The sequence below is a fragment of the Lathamus discolor genome, chromosome 6 (genome assembly GCF_037157495.1).
Source record: "Lathamus discolor isolate bLatDis1 chromosome 6, bLatDis1.hap1, whole genome shotgun sequence".
Taxonomy (NCBI): Eukaryota; Metazoa; Chordata; class Aves; order Psittaciformes; family Psittacidae; genus Lathamus; species Lathamus discolor.
The window spans coordinates 74744691-74764942 of NC_088889.1; the positions used below are offsets into that span (position 1 = coordinate 74744691).

The 20252-nt window shown below is 44.1% G+C and overlaps 1 protein-coding gene across 1 annotated transcript in view; it reads right to left on the reverse strand.

Annotated features, from left to right (window-relative positions):
- The window catches only part of DNAAF8 (dynein axonemal assembly factor 8), a 101406-nt gene that overhangs the window by 37443 nt on the left and 43711 nt on the right, over positions 1-20252 (reverse strand). Inside the window, exons 13-18 of the mRNA XM_065683754.1 lie at positions 12180-12296; positions 8822-8966; positions 6360-6654; positions 4643-4749; positions 1940-2094; positions 586-730 (exon numbers count right to left, since the gene is read on the reverse strand). Coding sequence (XP_065539826.1) covers positions 586-730; positions 1940-2094; positions 4643-4749; positions 6360-6654; positions 8822-8966; positions 12180-12296 — 964 coding nt within the window. The remainder of the gene's footprint in view (positions 1-585; positions 731-1939; positions 2095-4642; positions 4750-6359; positions 6655-8821; positions 8967-12179; positions 12297-20252) is intronic.

The following is a 20252-nucleotide window of genomic DNA, read 5'->3' on the forward strand; positions in this document are numbered from 1 at the left end:
CCCACCTCTCTGTGCAATAAGAATCCCCAAGAGGAGTTTATTGAGGTGATGAAGCCAGGCCCACTAAGGAGGTGTACAGTAGGAAGCCAAGAGACAAATCTCACCAATTCAAACAGAGGAAGTTTCAAGTCAATATAAAGGAAAAACATTCAATAAGGATGGTCGAGCATTGGAACAAAGGCCCAGAGAGGCGGGGGAATTTCTGTCCTTGCAGAATTTCAAGACCTGACTGAAAAAAGCCTTGAGCATCCTGATCCAAATTTATTGGTGATGCTGGATTGAGCAAGACACTGGATGAGACAGCTTCTAAGGTCTCTTCCAATACGAATTACTTTGTGTTCAAGAGGACTCCAGTAGTGCTAAAGATTAAACACCTGGCATAGATCAATCTGCTCTGTTGGATATGTAGCAGCGACTGAGTTACACCTTGGCCTGGAGATATATACAGCAAAACTACCAGGCCCTGCTATTCCCAATAAATATTCCCTGCAATGCAACAGCCGTGGTTACTCTGCTAATGTTTAGCTCACATGCACTGAAATGCAACCCTCCTTTTCCCTGGTTGTTGAGCAGTGGAGGTATTACCTTTCACCAGTGCAGGAATGTGATGACAAGCACTCTCCTTCCTCAGCAGCAAAACAAGACAGTGCATGTGTGGTTCAGCAGAGAACTCTCCTCTTGCAGAACTGTCAGGAGAATTTGAAATCTTGCTAGGGCAGAATACAGCAACCTGAAATAAGGAGGGCCACATTAAACTACTAATTCCAGGTATAATCGTTATAGGGCTCAAGCAAAAAGTTACAACAAAATACACCAGCTGAACCATAGTAACTTCCAATAACCAGGCGTTCATGTGTCATCTATTCAGGAGACAAAGAAACTTAATTTAAACCTCAGGGAAGAGGCTTAACATAAAAATGTTCTGCCCTGCAATTGGGCTGGACTAAAACCACAGCACCTATAACTCAGCTGATACATGGTGCCATCCTGTCACTCATGCAAAAATGATCTTGCATCCCAAACAAAGGGATGATTTTTCAGAAACATTTAGCTCCAGACAGCACACTGAAGCAATAGTTTCTGTCGTTATTCTCTTAAATGGCCATTTAGGAGCATACTCACAATGTTTGGCAATTTGTGCTGTAGTATTCTGTAGACAAGTCATGTTTATTCCACAAAATATTATGGGCACAGAAAGCATTATTCCTCAGGCTTGATTACAACTAGAACAACTAGAGAAGAGAGGGCTTGTACTCCATTTAGTTTGCAAAATGATGCATCTCCTGATTGACATGGCAAATGACTCTAAGCATGGTAATTTTGAGTAAGGGGTCCACTCCTTGGTAAAAGAAAGCATCACAGGATTCCTGGGTGATTTATCATGTTAAGAAGTGCAGACCTGGACCTCTTGCATATGTGAAGTTTGACTGAAACCTTGTATCTATGATTATTGCTGTTTCCTTTGGCTGACTTGTCAAAATGCTAACTGCACTCTAACTCAAATCTATCATCAGGTTAGAATTTCACAGAAAAAGAATAAAAGTCGTTATTTTTGACAATAAGAAAGTTTTTTTTGTGATCCATCTGGAATGCATTAAACCAGCAGACTTCATGCTGTAAGGCCATAAGCAGTCCCACAGGGACTGAAGCACACAATCAAACATGAGTCTGTCAGACAAAGACTATTCTCCTGAATATACACCTTTGAAGATCTGAAATGGCTGTTTTGGTTTATGGGGCTACTGCATGCTCTTGCTTATTTTGAGGTCAGTGGTAAAATTCATGTCTGCCACTTGGAGTAGGCAAACATGGAGGAGGAAGAGGCCCAATTGCGAATTTACACTTCTGTTCTCAGCGAGAGGCTGAGGCCTGGTGGAATTTTCCTACTAAAGAAAAACGACACAAATTACACAGCTGAGCTGTGCATTCATTCCAGTACCTGACTTCGTGTCATGCTCAGCACAGCAGCTTGCTCAGGTGAAAGCTGCAGCTGTTTGACTCCTTGCAGGACAAACCCCTGATGAGTACAGACTGAAATCACATTACCATATGCACAAGGAGATATCACAGGTGACACCATCAAAATTACATCCCCTAGATCAAAAAGAGGGTAAGAAAAGCAGCATATTATTTTTACAGAAGCTATGGTATCACTGTAAGACAACTCTGACAGTGGCTAATTCCAGCTTGATCCACATCCCAAATGGTGACACTGTATTTTCTAGTATATTTGCTCTATCCAGCTCATAATGGCTGCTGTCAGATGCCAACCTAGAATGGCAAAGCTTTTGGTATCATCAATAATAACTTTATGAATCATCTACCCCAGACAGTCCATCTCATCAGGTCCATCTAATAACTACTCACCTACCTTTGGGGTATCTATGCTCTCAGTTCACATTCGTCCTTGCCAGGCTGTTTGAGCTGTTACCTTTCTGTTTCCTCTTGTTCCTTCTTTAGTCTTGTCTTTAACCTTTCCCCAGAGCTTGCCTTGCAGCACAAGATCCTGCATCTTTGGACCAGTTTGTGATCATAACCTCACCTCACTCTTTGGTTTTGTACCTCCTGTGGCTCCTGCCCTTGGTTATTATGATCATGGTACCAGCCCTTTTTCTCCTACCCAGTTCTCATCCATTAGGTCTGGCTGCTCATTCTCTCCTTGTATCCCTCATCCCAGTAAATAAGGTTGTAGAAGCAACTGCAGTTTACATTGGGTTAGAACCTTGGGTTTTTAGGCTCCTGTTTTCCAAGTTGAATCCCAAACTCACTGCCTTTGGTGACAATAGATGCTATGAGCCAACTTGGGGGAAAGAGCCTACAAGACCTCCTGAGCAGTGTCTAAGCCCCATTTAGGTGCTACAGGACAAGCTCAAGACTTTTCCTTGAAGCCTCTGATCTGAGGTCTTCACTTTGTTCTAATCTTATCACGAGTCTCTGCTTTTAACACCACCTTCATTACTACACTGCCCTAGTCCTAATATAGCATTTTATTCTGCACACAATGTACATTCAGATCTCCACAGCCTGCCAAGAGTGAGCTCTGAAGAGAAATCCTCAGTATCACTTCTACATGGGTTTCCTCTACACTGTCCTATTATTTCCTTTTGGCTCTAATCAAATGATATAATGAGGTTGAAGTATTTTTGTCTCTGTGTCCCAATTACACTTGTGATTTGGGGGCAGGACTATCAGCAGTGAATGTTTCTTTTGGTTCTGGACTTTATATAGGGATATTTGTACCCCCAGGAATCTGACCTGATAGTTCAAAGCCATTGCAACAAAGCAAGGGAAAGTTTATTACCAAGGATGGGACAGGCAGGGTACTTTGCCTAAAATGTCTATTTAGGTTTATGGCTTTAATTCTGCTGGCTTTGAGCCAGACTGACATTAGTGCCACATTAATTGTATGTGAACTGACAAAATTCAGTTGCAGGTGGCAAGATTTTGTTTCCTCTGTAGTTGATAGCACTTTTAAACCCAAGCATCTTTTACATAATACACATATTCCAAATCAGTTTTGAACAGCCTGGTCTAGCGGAAGGTGTCCTTGCCTGTGGCAGGGGGTTGGAACTGGATGAGCTTTAAGGTCCCTTCCAACCCAAACCAGTCTGGGATTCTGTGAACAAGAACACCTGCTAGGGTTGGCAAAGGTCTGATTACTTAGGAGGGGCAGATATACTTGATGGGAGCTGCAGTATATTTGTTCTGAATGTTCTGCATGGGTTTATGTTCCTGTCTCAAAGAGAAGCTGCTGGAAACCTGAGGGAAGGAGTCATTGAGTTTTCTTTCCTTTAAACGCCCCAGGGTGTCTGCTCCCAGACCACATTTTCAGCTTCTCTTCCAAGAGTCATGATAGAGTTATCTATTTGAGGAGCAAAGCTTGAAAGTGACTTCCTGAGCCCAAATACAGATGGAACGTGGTGTGGTGTAACTGAGCAGCCCACATCAAATGTGAATCATTAATGGACATAAAAGGAAGGGGAGGCAGAGAATGTGACTCATTCCATCAGCAGCAACCAGCTGCCATCGATACCAATCCCAAATAACACAAAGCCAATGGCTGTCTGCCAGGCTACCTGAGTTATACACCATTATAAGAAAGAGACAAGGGGGATTTGGTCAGGGTCAAGTGATAGCCAGTTAATATTACCCCTATGAAGTACCTTCCTTTGTGATCGTGTGGTCAGTCTTGCCCTAAATGAACTCTTAACCATTTCATCCCCTCAACAACTCTTCAACCAGTAGAGGTAGGTGATCTCTAACCAGATAAACATGCAGTTTAAGGGCACTGATAGGTCTTTCACGTGACTGTTTCTTTGCAGATCAGGTCCCTCTGCACAGAGATTTTCTGTGGGGTGTTGTCTTGTTTTTCCTTTTTTTTTTACCTTTCAGTGAAGCTAAGCAGCCTACAGGACTCCAGCAGCTCCTCCCACAAGGAGAATGAGGTGATAATACTCCTCTGTCACTTCATTTTAGGCAGCAGTGTTTCACTAGAAATTAATTTCCACCTCTAGAATTGGCCAGGTTACAGCACTGAGCAATCCAGTGGGGCAGAATGTCCTGACACAGGTGCACTGCAGTAAGGTAGTATTGTCAGAGAAGGAGAACCATAACATCTCACAATTCATTCCCTAACACTGACCTTTGGTATTTGAGACAAGCATTGCTAGAGGTTGAGACAGCACCATGCCCTGGAGATCAACCTGTTCTTCATCTGCTTCTGCCCTAGTTGATAAAGGGCTATGTGAGCTAAAGAAAAGCAATAAATATTAAAAGCTGTTACACCAGGTTCTGACTCAAACCTACTTTCTGCAACAAAGCCAGGGCCACAGAAGTTTCTTTGGTAAAACTACTTTACTGGAAAAACCATTTCAATCCTTTGACCATAACATGACCTGCCTCAAGGTCTCTCTGACTAAACATCTTTTTCTATTACTCCCCCCATGCTCTCTGTGTTCAGTTAAAGATAGCTAATGCAGAGTAGCCAGCTTGGCAAAGAAATCTGGGAACTGAGCAATGTGTCAGGGCGCATCACCAGAACTTTTTCTACCCACAGATACATCACAGTTGCTACTCACTTTTGGTTCTTTAGCCCAAGTTCAGCCAGTTTTAAAGGTTGCTGTTGGACAACACGCACAATCAAGTCTGGCAGAGATGAAACCTCCACAACATCCCTGCATATCCAAAAGCACAAATCACAGCACAGTGAACATAAGGTGTGGTTCTGAAAGACAACAACTCAGACTGCAGTGTGTGAAACTGGCTGTGTCTGGGAAGCACAGGCTGCTCAGGCAAAGCTGCCTTCCTCATCCTTTGACACCACTGAGCTGGCTGGAATACATCCTGCTTTTTCACTCCCAGGAGATCATGGCATTTGCAAGTATAATCTGAAAACTGCAATCTGAGTTGCAGTTTGTACCTTGTCTCCCAATGGACCAAATCACCAGTATTAGGAGAAAGACAAATGCATTATTTAGAATGTAGTGGTGCTCTGGACTGGCTGTTATACCAGACAAGCAGAATTCATCATCTTTGTAAGACGAAAAAAGCACCCCTGAGGAAAAATGAACAAATAAATAAAGAAAATGAAACTTTGCAGAATTTATTTTTTTCAAATCTTCAAAGTAAAAATGATGAGAGTTCATGGCCCAGCAGAACTGAACTCTGACACACAATCCCTCCATGAGCATCAAGTTAATTCTACTTTGCCACTCTGCAAAGAGCATCAATGGGCTGTGGATTCCCTCACCTCTGGCTTGTTGCCACTGACCCAGTGTACCACATGTCACCCAGTATCCAGGATGAAAAGGGATCTTTAACACCTTGCAGCCCTTCCCCAGCACCAGGCACAGCTGGAGGAGATTTAAAATCAGTCTGATCAGCTGGATATGGGACAGCAGGCACAAGAGCAGATGCTGCAAGGGTATTAATTACATGCCTGGCTACTGGGAAACAAGTAGTGGGGAGCAGCTGCAAGAGCCTCACATCTGACACCTTGACACACGTATTAGGTGCTGCAGAAGAGACTGTCCTGTGAGAGAGGGATGTCTGCACAGAGTATTAACTGGTTTAGAACTAGAAAAGTAGGAAGATTGCTCCCACCCTGCACTCTTGTTCACTGAGACCTTTAGCAGAATCATAAAATCATAGAACAGTTAGGGTTGGAACGGACCTTAAGATCATCTAGTTCCAAACCCCCTGCCATGGGCAGGGACACCTCCCACTAAATCATGCCACCCATGCTGGCATGGGTAAAGGCTGTTAAAGACAGAGCATGACAAGCTGGGTGCCTGTCTGGCCTCCATGTCACACTTTGCCTATGGAAACCACCACGGTTCAAAACTGTGCAGGGCCATCACCTTGCTCTGTTGCACTGGGAATCTGGACGCAGGACACCAGCATGCAGTGCTGATGCAGCAGCCCTCCCTCCAAACCAGAGGCAGAGCTCCCTTTGTGCACAGCTGTCCAGGAGGGGCAGGTGGATGAGAGGATCCTCTGGGCTTCTGCAGTAGATGGCACAGACGGAGCTGCAGTCCGTCATGCTGGCCAGCCATTGGGCCTGCAAGGTGCTGCATGCTTCAGGCCCTCTCACACCCAATGCCACCACTGGTGGAACCTTGCTTGTCTTTGAAGTACAAGAAGAAGGCAGCTCTCCTGTGAAAGACAGACATATATGTGACTACAACATGGAACAACCCATCCCGAGGCTGTTCATTCCACTCAAGTGCTCTTTTCAGATCTGTCATAACTGGACTTCAACCTACTAGTTACCTGTCCTGTGGGTGACATGCTGGCAACCAGCTGGATGTTTTTACACAGCAGTAAATTTGAGATTATTCAAGGTAGTCTGTTAAAGAAAGAAAAGCTAGTTGCCTCAGATTTGCCTTGGCAAGGAATGTGCAGGTTATTTACTATGGAACAGCTGATACCGTAGAAGTCAGCACTAACTTCTTGTACAGGCGGTTGTTCATTCCCATGAGGAATGCTGGGGGATTGAAGGGAAGAAAGAACAAAAATACAAGGCTCCAAAGAGAGATGTTTTCTGTGATGTTCATCAGATATGAGAAAACTGGGAAGGGGATCACAAACTGGAAATCTGCAGACTTATTTTCTAGATTATTTCCTTCTGCCTCCAATACAGATTTTGTACTATGATGTCAGATGACATATCCAGGCAAATATTTGATTGGGCTCCTTTATTCCCCTGCCAGGACTTGTGCTGAGGCTTCCTTTATTTCCTGTAACAACTCTTCCTTATGTCTCAGGCAAGACTTTCTCTATGTCTACTGTCAGCATAGTTGGGGCCCAGTAAGTAATCCCAGAAACAGAGCAAATTTGGCTCCTCTTCAGTTCTTACTGCAGATGTCAGAAAAAGGTGCCAGGTGTGTCTTTTTCTTCCCTGAGTATTAAAAACATTTTCAATTACCTCATTTGTTGCATAAGAATCAGAAGCCAGAACACAAGTTTCCAGAGTAAGTGGATAACAGAGAAACTGGCTGTATATATTTAAAATAATAATTTTAAAGTTTCCAATCTAAGGATACAGATGTAATCTACAAACTCACATAAGCAGTTCTCAGCTCAAATGAATTGTCCCTTCATACAAAATGTTCCTAAATAATGATGCACGGTACAGAGCATTGAAGCAGATCTGCTGCCTGTCATCTCCTAATGACTGCTGATTTTATGGTTTTCTTATTCATTTCTGGAGTCCTTAATTTCTCCAGCTATCGGTATGAATGTACTACACAGCATTGAGCCAACCCCAACTGCAAGTCCATTTCTAAGGCAGTCTGCTCCTGTTGTTTTCAAATGTAAAAAGGGAGTAGGGAGACAGGAGAGCTTTTCTCTGGTTAAGCTGGTCTTCACTAACCTTCTGCCTGAGGAAAAGGAAGCCTATTTCTCTCAGCTTGCCTATACCTTTCCCCAAGAGAAATTGTTTGCCTGTATTTGTGATGGTGTCACATACAAACCTACCAGGAGAACTTTTTGGCTTAAAAGGAAGTAGAAGCCATGCTAGAACATGGGCAATCTCTATACTTAGCAGCTAATGTAACATCTGTTGCTCTACAGTTATATTGCATTAGCAACTAATAATATTCTGGACATGCTTTAAGAAAGACATCATTAACTCTGTTTTAGAAATGGAAAAACAATAAAGACCTGAGTGGTGCATGGCAGTATGTGAAAACACTGGAGTCTAATGTTAAAGACTCAGTGATTTGAGTTCAGAGACCAATATAATTTTTGTTTATCTTATCTTACTGGTCTCCCATCTCAGACCGGCTTCTCTTCGCATATATGATATTTTGGTGACAGCTTGTCAGCCAATGCAATTACAGGACAGCTAGATCAGTACTTTTGCCATGCTTCTTAAGTCCCATGGACAACAGGATGGGGGAAATTGTGGAAGGGAAGGCTGGATTTTCTGCAGCTAGAACAGTCAGGAAAGTCACTGGGAGCTAATATAGTATATTTACCTCACATAAGTAACCCTGGAGCTCAGGGCACTGCAATCTGGGAAAGATCACTGACAGTGAACACAACTGAAGTTGTTTGAGATACAAAAATGTATCAAGAGTTAAAAATTCAACTCCTGGATATTCAATACTGGGAACAGAGAGAAAGAATCAGCCCAGAATCTTCTATCATTTCTTTTGGGAAAGAGATGGGAACCGATAAAGCAACAGTTGTAAATCTGATACCCTCTTCCCCATGTCCACAGCATCACATCACTCTTCACCTTCATACATTCACAGATCCTTGCCTCCACCTCAGTATCAGCACACGATGGGACCTCTGAAGGAAAACCAGAGCTCACCTGAGCAGGAGAGCAGCACATCCTGCTGAGGATAGAGCAGGCAGAGTCCACAGGTATCCATACCTGCACTGAGTACCAGCTGCAACATGTGATGGGTAGCCAGGGGACTTTGGAAGAGCCTTTCAAACAGCAACACCATGGCAACCTGAACAGCAAGAGCACATTAGAAAAGTGAATTAAATGTTTCCAAGCCCTCAGCAGCCACACAGCTGTATCTCTTCTGCTCACCTTTAGTTCCCATGCTTTACTCACATTGTAAGAGCTACAAAGAGGCTTTCTTTTATGTTCATATGCAATTCAGTTTCAAATTGAATTACAGATAGTTATGATACTTATGATTGACTATTTCTGCTGATATGACTGTGCCTTTTGGCACATAAACCTACTAGTAAAAAACCCATAAGTTCTCTGAGGCAGAGCCTGAAGCGCAGCCCTCCTGCTGTCAAACTTCACGTAATACAGAAAGATGGTTAAATAATAATAGACCAACTGGTTGTTTCTTTATATCTACATAAAAATGTCAAACCCAACATTAAAAAATAAAAAAACTAAAAGGCAGACACATCACTGGTTCCGTACCACATTTACATTTTGAAGTCTTCTTTACCAGACCAATGCAATTCAGCCCATCCTGGTCTGTAGAAAAGCATACACCAAAACAGACTGAATGTCTATACCCAAAAGGAAGCAAATTATTATTCCTTTTTCATCAAAAGAAATATTCTTTCAAGAAGCAAACTCCTTATGACAGGAAGTTGTGTGGTGCTATGGCTAATAAATTGTCCAGTTGTAGATCAAACAAGTGTGATTGTAATGGCCTCAAACATGTGCATGGTCCTCCTGGATAGAAGACAACTCAACGCTCTCCCCAGCAGCAAGCTTTATAGCTGTAGTGAATGCCAAATGAATTCATCACAATTGGACACTTTAAATGAAATGCTACGCCCCCATAAACATGTTATAAGGCTTATACAATCATGATAAATGAAGATATAAATTTACTCAAATCATAAAAAAGTGGTCTGATTAGGAATAAAAGCTCTATTTCTTTATGTTTGTCTAGCTCAAGCTCTCCTGCTATTAACCCAATATTCAGCAGCCAGCAAGGAAAAACTGTTCTGTGGCTGCTCTGAGTCCCTGGGGTTCCACTGCCTGGGCTCAGGGCCAGCTCTGCTAATGCAGCTCTCCAGCACTGCACAGCCTCAGCACCAGCTCAGCTGCCTCTGCTATGGCGCCAGGCACTCGCCTTTGGCCTCTGCTGAGCTTTGCTGCAGGTACGCCTTGGCCCAGTCTCATAGGATCACAGGCTGGTTTGGGTTGGAAGGGACCTTATAGCTCATCCAGTTCCAACCCCCTGCCATGGGCAGGGACACCTTCCACCAGACCAGGTTGCTCCAAGCCCCGTCCAACCTGGCCGTGAACACTGCCAGGGATGGGGCAGCCACAGCTTCTCTGGGCACCCTGTGCCAGCGCCTCAGCACCTCATCTCAGTCTCCCCTCTGTCAGGTTAAAGCCATTCCCTCTGTCCCTACAGGCCCTTGTCCAAAGCCTCTCTCCAGGTTTCTTGAAGCCCCTGTAAGCACTGGGAGCTGCTCTAAGGTCTCCACAGAGTCTTGTCTTCTCCAGGCTGAAGAAGTCCAGCTCTTTCAGCCTGTCTCCAGAGCAGAGCTGCTCCAGCCCTTGCAGCATCTCCATGGCCTCCTCTGGACTCTCTCCAACAGCTCCACAACCTTCTTATGTCACAGGTCACTAATTCTGGCTGTTACCCTAACCCACTGGCTTTCTGGTTTGACCTTGTCACTGTGGACTCTTTGGCTGAGCCTGGTTACTGCTGCTGGACCTGCTCTGCTTTCTTGCTTAGATACTATTGGGAATGCACCCTCTCTGCTTCCAGCTAGCCTTCCCTTACAGAGCACCCTGCCCTTGCTGCGAGAGGCCTGCACAGACCCACTCCAGCACTCCTGAGGCACATCGAGGAACTGTAACAAAGACATAAGGCATTTTCCAACTGTGCACAAGGTATCCTCAGCTCCTATATGTGGACCTCAAGCACCTTCCAGGAGCAAGCCTGGTACATCTCAGCAATGGCTCAGGCTTGAACTGCTAAGTGTTGAGAGGGAACTTTGTGTATCTGCATCTCCCTGAATCAACACTAACAGGAAACTGAATTCTGTCAGATCAAACATGCTTGGTATATATATATATAAACATGCTTGGTATTGCACAAGAGCTAAGAAAGGTAAGTTACTACAGTTAACAAGTTGTTGTGGTTGGAGGTCCAGTGCATTTTGGTATGTACTCTGTCACAGTTTAAACAAAGTCAGCCATAAATCATGCAGTCGCTCTCTCACTTCCCCCCCTTCTTGCCCTCCCCCTACTCCTGGAAGGATGGAGAGGAGAATCAAAAAGAATGCAACACCCACGGGTTGAGATAAGAACAGTTTAGTAACTAAGGTATAACACAAATCACTACTGCTACCACCAATAATAATAATGATAAGGGAAATAACAGGGGAAGAGAATACAACACCTCACCACCAGCCGACCCAAAACTCACCCCACCGCACCCACCGATACCTCGTCCAACCCTGCAGTGCCCTAGCCCTTCTGGGTAACTCTCAGTTACATCCTGGGCATGATGTGCTGTGGTATAGAGTACCTCTTTGGCTAGTTTGGGTCAGGTGTCCCATCTCTGCTTCCTCCCGGCTTCCCCTCCTCCCTGGCAGAGCATGAGGCTCAGAATGTCCTTGGTCAGACTAAAACATTTGTGTTATCAGCTCTGTTCCCAGGCCGAAAGTCTAAACACAGTGCTGCACCAGCTACTAAGAGGGAGAAAAATGACTGCTACTGCTGAACCCAGGACATACTCTTAAATACGACCTAAGTTATCCTAACCTTCTCTGTGGTAAACCAAGTAGAACTGCATCCTACTTGTTCATCCAATACACACAGTTACTGTAGGTCAGGTGGTACCAGAAGCCTCAGAATTAGTTTCTTTGAACATTTCTAAGCACAAGTTTTAGATAAGTTGTATTATATATTGGCTTACAGTCAAGTGGGTTTAGGCTATCAAAATTCTGTCTCCTGTTACTGATTTGCACCCTAGCTGGTAGCAATTTCTTCAACCTCCTCATTTCATAGTTTAATCTTCTGTGGCTCAGAGCAATCAGCACATCAATACTGATGACACAAAATACTCATCTGATATATTTAGGTCTGAGTGAGAAATACTTCAAGATCAGTATTTGTACCAAACCTCAAGATTAAAATATTCCAGGCCACTTAATCATCTCTCATCTTCCCACGTAAGTCTTCCCATAAGTCAAAAAGGAGTGGTTTGGGTTGGTTTTTCTTTTACCTTGGTGTCCGTATCTCTGCAAGCCTCGATGTTGCTGCTATTAGGGAAGTATTTGTCATCAGTTTCAGCTGTCTGCCAGTAAAATCCATTTGGCACTGCAAACACCTTCTCCACTGCCTGAAATGCACAACAGATATCTTTTACCTGTATGTTGTCTTGAGCTCTCAAAATAGTGCTAGTAGAAAAGATAGTATTTTATGGCTAGAAAGGACATTAATGGATTAAGCTCATTAGTCCATCATTGTTAACATATCATTTACTTTCTTACAACCATACCATTAGCTCCAATTAAGTGATATACCAAAACCATGAACCTGGAACTATTTCTGAAGACCCTGAACATTCCCAGGGTCCAACCCAGTGACTTGCCAATGTGCAGAGTACCCACTGACACGAACAAGAGTCACATGTGAAAGGCATTGCAGGATCAGGCTGAGCAGACCTTGATTCTCCAAGATTGCATTGAGCATCCAGCAGAAAAGGGCTTTGTTAAAGGAATGCTCTAATTAGCTAATGAAATGGAAGGGAAAGAATTCGCCTGCAACCAAAATAGGACATTTCTCTTGTGCTCATGTCACCACAAGTGACACATATCTGTAAGTCTTATTTTGCCACATACTCATGGATGGGCAAAAAGACTCCCACATTTAGGTCACAGCCTTACGGAAGTGTAGTGTTTCCCAGTTTCAGCACCTTATTTTGTTTCTCATCCATTTTCTGAACAGCCAAGCAAGCAACTTGTACAAGTGCCAGTGTAAGGATGTGTCACTCATGAGAACTGGCTGTGACTGCATGCTCAGTAAGCATGGGCACAGTCCGGGAACAAATGTGGCTTTGGGAAGTCACGTTCCTCAAGTTCTGGTGTGGGAAGAAGTGATGTTCACAGCTACACCGATATTGAACATTCCAGAAGTACAGATGCATTTAGCTAGAGTTCACAGTGAGCAGGATTCATTCCAGGACTGAAATAAATTTAAAAAGTTCACTTGGGAGACAGAAGTTCAGGTGGTGCATCTCAGAGTAGCTTCACTATTTTAAAGACTCTACTTTGATTCCCAGCAGTCATTAATCTGCCCCCATCTCGTGGGGACAGACCTTTCTAAAAAGGAAAAAAAAAGAACTCCATTTCAACGTGGCCTCATCAGGACTTGTATTATGGATAGAAACTGGACTAACTGCCTGATGAAGCATCCATTCTGGATTACGAGGGTTATAATACTGTTCAATTGCATAATTATGCAAAATATTTCCTTCTTCCACCGCTCAGCAGATGATAGGCACCTCAACATCCTACAAATGTTTAAAAACAACACCCAGAAAATGAAATTAATTTTAATAATATTAAATCCTCTCTGACATCTGCCTTTCTGCTTCAGTAACTTTTTGTGTTTCCTCCTTCCTCTATTTCCTGTGCTTCACCAGATGTTTGCCTAAAAGCAGAACAGGGGATCTTGCTTTTCACCCAGTTTCAGTCAACGTGCCTACACCAAACCAAAAGCTTTGACATCTCTCAGTGGATTTGTCCACATTGTCCTGTGATTAATTCACCAGCCTCCACTGTGATATTACACTTGGAAAATATCATCAGAGGAAAAATAAGAAATCACTGATTTAAAGAATCAGATCTTCACTGTCTCCAATGTTTGCTGCCAGCTCCTGCATGCAACACTGGCAAAACACAGTGAGCACAGACAAGCCCTACAACATAGGAATACAGCAAGACCCCAGTGTCCTGTTGATTCAAGCTGCTTCTTCACCAAACCTTAAGTCTCTGAGCTTTTCAGAAGAAGGAAAAGTGAAGGGACATGCATAGTCAAACAGACTCCAGCCTACATTTTCATGAAACCTTCATTATAATGCTCCAGCTCCAACTAGGACACAGAGGATGCACTCTGGGAATTCCAAGGTAAAAAGCTAACCTTCAGGAAGAACCATGATACCGGCTGTGGATCAGTGGTGATCCCAGGTATGCTGCCATGCGGTCTGCCTCTCTTCTCGCTGGAGCAAGGATCTGGCCACTGCTAAGAATCAAAGTCTGTGATCTGTCAGACTCTGTTTTCCAGCAGCCAACCTGGATGTGATTTCCAGAAGTAAAATGAAATGAAGCTTGGAAAGTCTTATTTCTCCTAGGAACTCCTTCTTGTCACAAGTAAGAAAGCAGTCATAGATGGCTGCACTATGACAGCCTCTGCTTTGTCCACTCCAGCTAAAATGTGCCAGTGGAGAACTCCCTACGCTGCCTTCCTACACAGTGCACACGGAAAAGTGGAAGAAAGCAACTTTGCCCATTCATGCAGGAGGGAATTGCAGCAAGTCAGTTGCTATAATATTTAGAAGAGCCCTATTTGACATCTAATGCAGAGCAACCCTCCACAGGCAGCTGTGGAACCCCCTTTATGTTGAAATAATTTGGGTGATTTGGCACTATCTTTACGATACTTTGGTGCTACTTTTACTGTTTCACAATGAGAGCGCATAGGTGTGAGAATTGTATTGGTTTCACCTCAGGGCTGGTTCCTCTCTTATGACTCCAACATCAGCTGTAAAGCTTCTCTGCAAACATAGCAGTTCAGGAGGCCTCTCCCAGGCTGGCTGATACATCATCTCTGAATCCTGACCTGTCTCTCAGAGACTCCCTCCTCACACGCTGCAGAGTGACTTAGAGGCAGTCCAGCCTTTGATACCTACCTGAAAGGAAGATGCTGCAGACTCAGAGCACTAAATCTCTTGTCGGATGGCAAAGGCACTAAACCAAAGAGGAAAGGTCCCCTATAGGCTACCAGCGGTAGCCACAGGAGCCGCAGGGATACTTTGATTTATGCTGTGACAAGCTTTAAACCCAGAATCATCTAACCACAGCTATTTCCATTACTATCTCTCTCACCTCCACTGTCAGAAAGGAGGCCTTCTTACAGTACCAACATCATCCTCTCCATCCACATTGCCATGACCAGAAAGAGCAAGAAGGGAGTGCATGTCCATAACCTCCCGTTTGTAGTTACTCTGTTTTGTCAACTATCCTTTTTCGTACTTGCTTGGGAGACAAATCCTGATTTCTACTACCTTAAGACACAGGAAAAGACCAGTCTGTGCCATAGCCAGGACTGAATGTGCACCATGCTTTCAAAAGGAAACACAGAGCTTTGTTTCAGATAATATTACCAAGATGAAGCCAGACAGTTACAGGAAGGAAACTCAAAGCAGAACAAAAATGTACTGTAAAATAATGAGCAGAAACAAGAATAAGCACATTTTAGAGAAGACTGGAGCTATCTGCAGCAAACCCATGAATATTTAACTGTTATACAGCAACACAACCCAGTCCATGATCTCTTCTTGCTTACAGTGTATTCCCTTCTCATTTCCAGCAACAAAGAAATTGTTTTTGCTGTCAGACGACCTAAGAGAATCTTTTAAGCTGCAGTGAGTCTTCTAGATGGCTTCCCAGCCACAGCAGGGAAACGGGAACTGCAAGAAGGATTTCTGTGTACTCCACAACCTCATCTCCTCACATGAAAAGTACTTCCCAATGCTTGGGCATTATCAGTATGGGACCAAACTCAAACCCCCTGGAGAAAGATGCTGCATCCTTCACTATCTCCAGGGACAGACTGTACATTCTGCACCTATATAACTTCTTCCTTTCAGTTCCACTGACCAGGAGTGGCAGCAGAGGAAGCACTATTGCCACTCTAGCAAAGGCCTTGATGCTAACACACAGGCAAGGCTCATGTCTGATGTGCCCCTGAGTTAGGCAGCATTATTCTCAAACTCTCAGCTGCCTGCTGTCATGAATCCCAGTTCATTAGCATTGTATTCACAGAACCCCAGACTGGTTTGGGTTGAAGGGACCTTAAAGCTCATCCAGTTCCAACCCCTGCCACGGGCAGGGACACTTTTCACTAGACCAGGTTGCTCCAAGCCCTGTCTACCCTGACCTTGAACACTCCTCATGACGATACAGCCACGCAGCTATTCTGGGGCTGCAGTTATGGATTCATAGAATCATAGAATAGTTAGGGTTGGAAAGGACCTTAAGATCATCTAGTTCCAACCCCCCTGCCATGGGCAGGGACACCTCACACTAAACCATCTCACCCAAGGCTTTGTCCAACCTGTCCCACCCACAGACAAGACATGTCCATGTGGAATCATCAGCCAGAATGATGTGCTCCCCCCAAAGCTGTTGATACAACTTCATCAGGCTGCATGGCAGACTCAGGGTGCCAGACACATGAAACCTGCTGCTGAGCATCAACTCAGATAAAGACAAGACATAAGCCAGGTTTGCAAAGCAAAGGGCAGGATGAACTTGTCCTTTTGACCTCCTGCTTTACAGCTTCATCCTAGATTTCAAACCAGCAAGCTGCTGGACCTGTGGCTGACACCTGCTCTTTGTGCTGGGTCTGCTTTGGTGAAGCAGATGTGGAGGTGCTGTGCTGGATGCTTTATCCCTCCCTAATGCCCATTTCAGCTGCACAACAAGCAAGTCTTTCAAGCTCTGCAGAAGCTTTGGAGGAGGAAAGCACAGCCCTAACCCATACACTAAATCTAGGAGTGTACAGCATCATGTGGATCAGGTCTAACAGCTGGCCAAGATGTGCTGCACTCCAGATAGCTCAGTCTGAGCTCTTCACCCACAGAACATTACATGACTCAGCTTAGGTACTGCTTACAGCTGCCAGATTGCTGCTTCTCATGCAGCAGGAAAGGAGAAAGAAAGAACACACACAGCAATAACCCCAAATTGAAGCTGCATCATTGCTTACACCATGAGGCACTGAACCACAGAATACTACCAGCCATTACAAACTGAGACATGCAAAGGCAATGCCCGCACAGCCAAGGGCCTGAAGTGAGCTGGGTGAGAAGCTGTGGTGGTGGTAGTAAGCAGCAGTTCTCTGAGCAAGCCTCTCATTAGCACTGAAGGTGAAAGAAGTTATAGTAAAAGACAGTGAAAAATGCTGAAGCCACTCAGCAGGGCTAACGCCATGACACTTGGTGAAATAACATCAGAGCATTCAAACTCTGAAGCTTGGTCTTCTTGCTGGGCCCATGGTAAAACAGACTCACAGCTCAAAGACTCTCTGGAAATACCTCTCACTCCCACTTCAGAGACTATCCACAGAGTTAGGGCCACCACACACCTGAATTAGTTGCCCAAAAGTGCACAAAGCAATGTGTGATGCAATGAGGCTGCTTTTCCACAGCAGGGAAGAGTCTAATTGCACCAGGAGTGCATTGCTCCTCTGCTATGCAGTTATTTCAGTCTTTGGAAAAAGGTTTGCAGCTTTCAAAACTTGTGTGTAGGTGTAGAGCTCCTCTGGTAATCGAGTTACTATCAATTCCCTAGCAGGGAAATCCCCAAAGCAAGCAATACGACATGAAAGAACTGCTGTACTTTCTGTGAGTCCACTTCCATACATCAAACTTCCTGTCAGTTCAGTCTGCGCCATTTGGAAGTGTTGGCAGCTTTGAGTAACATCACTGGGGTAAATTTAGCTCCCTGGACCCAGTTCTGGAATTATCTATGTGTCCTGGGTTCAGCAGTAGCAGTCATTTTTCTCCTTCTTAGGAGGTAGTACAGTGCTGTGTTTTGATCTTTTGGCCTGGGAACAGTGCTGATAACACCGATGTTTTCAGTTGCTGCTTGAATGTTTGGTCTGGCCAAGGACTTTCTGAGCCTCATGCTCTGCCAGGGAGGAGGGGAGGCCGGGATGAAGCAGAGACAGGGCACCTGACCCAAGCTGACCAAAGAGGTATTCCATACCACAGCACGTCATGCCCAGGATGTAACGGAGAGTTACCTGGAAGGGTTGGGACTGCAGGGTTGGAGGAATTATCAGTCAGTGCTTGGCTGGGGGGAGCGGGGCGAGTTATCGGTCGGCTGGTGTTGAGGTGTTGTATTCTTTCCTCTTGTTATTTCCTTTAGCACTATTATTATTGGTGGTAGCAGTAGTGATTTGTGTTATACCTTAGTTACTAAACTGTTCTTATCTCAACCCGTGAGAGTTGCATTCTTTTCGATTCTCCTCTCCGTCCCTCCAGGAGCAGGGGGAGGGCAAGAAGGGGGGGAGTGAGTGGACGAGGTTTGTGGTTGGGTTTAAACCACGACACTATGCTTAGCCAAAACTGCATTAATGAATAAATAAAATGGAGCTTTGCTCAAGCGAAAAGGGAGGATGGAACTTTGTGTAGACCTGCCTTTAATCAGTACCATTGCCTCAAAGGAGAAAACACAACCCTTGTGCAGGAAGTTGGCAGGGAAACTAGCTAAAGGAGCAGCAAGAGGGACCTAAGCACCAGGAGATGCAACAAAAACATTTTTCTGCAACTAGAACACATCTCATTCCCCTTGACCTAAAGATGGAGGTTCTTCTTCTTCCTTGAAACCTCCCTGATACAATCACCCATCCAATACTGCCATGCCCTGACTTTGTCCTGGCAGGCACCTGCATAGGCTGGGAGTTCAAGGAGATGCTAGGGAAGGTGACTAGAAGGTGGTGAGCATCAGGGATTGCACCCTTTGGGCAAATGTCCCAGTGTCCAGAACAACTGAAAGAGAGCAAGAGAAATCCAGGTTGAAATGGAACAAACACACAGAGGAAAAGCAGCATCAACACTGTGTACATATGTTGTCTGTATCCCTAAGGTTAATGCTTGCATTGTAAGGCTTAGCAGGAGAAAGTACTTCTACACTAAAATGAAGAAATCCTCTTTTTGCTGACAAGGGACGTTGCAGTTAACGACTTCCACAGGGATTATGTCACTCCTAACCTAACCTGGGGTTTTAATGAGTTACACTTTGTATCAGCAGGTTAATAATCTGTATGCATAGCATTAGTAAGAAAGCATCAGAGAAAAACAGTTAGAGAAAAGCAATCTGTAGCTCAGAACACACTGAAAACACAACAGATCAGGTGAGTGAAAACAAGACATTGACTCCTGCACTAACAATGTTCTTAGAGGTTATTACAGTTACTGCTAACATAAAATTGCTCATAAAATCATACACAGAGCTAGTCAGTACACAAGCAAGCAGCAATTTTACCTGACATTCCTCTCCCTCCACTCCTACCCGTATGTTCCATCAACATGTCAGGATCTCTGTCTCAGACTGTAAGCTACCTGGAGCAGAACCAGGTATTCCCTGCATGCTTTTTCAACATGTAGTTGCAGGATCTTTGGTCTACTTAGTTTTGTATAACCACCTCAAAATCAATATCTAAATATATATATAATAAATATCAAAAAAGCAAGCAGGGATCACTGGCCTTGTACAAAATCTTCAAACCAATGAAGTTAGAGGAATACGATACTGAGTTTTCTCTGTGGTGTTTTTTGGTTGTATTTTAATGACATTTGGGAACATTCTCAGTTGGTACAGCTTTGTAAAGCTGCAGGGCAGAGAACAGGGTTTGCTGCTGCCTGCTGAGAGCCTGGCTCATTGAGCCTGGCTTGGAGAAATCAGCCTCTCTGTTTAACTGCAAGACACAGCTGTTAAAAAGCCATGCTACATAGTGGCCTTGGTGTCATTCAGGCCTGGGAACCTGGGTGGCACACAGCATTTGAACTTAGGAAGGGAATGTGGTCTTTAAATTGATTTCAGTTTTTCTATGGCATTAAGGCAAAGATCCACCTCCAAGAAAGTGCCTGCTATCTAACTGTTCGATTTCTAACGATTTATAACTCCCCTAATAAGGGATTTGCATAAAAGCCCTGACTGTTTTAAATGATGCCTTATTTTATGCCTTAAAAGCATAGAGCAGATTTATCTTCTACAAGTACGTCAGCCTGCTTTATAGCACTTGCTTCTACTTGAAAGCTACAGGGACTGCAAATCAACAACATTAAGCCTCCTTTTCCTCCATGGAAGTGGGATAAACCTTTAGGCAAATTGCTAAGTGCACTTCTAAGCCCCTAAGCTTTCATGGCATTGATACTCACAGACTAATAGTAATCCCCAAATCTGGTTGAAATTGCAGAAAGATTTTCATTGTGTATCAGAATTGCGGTCTTCACCATTCCCTGGAATTGTGTCTCAAGGTTTTTGTTGATGTAGAAATATTGGGA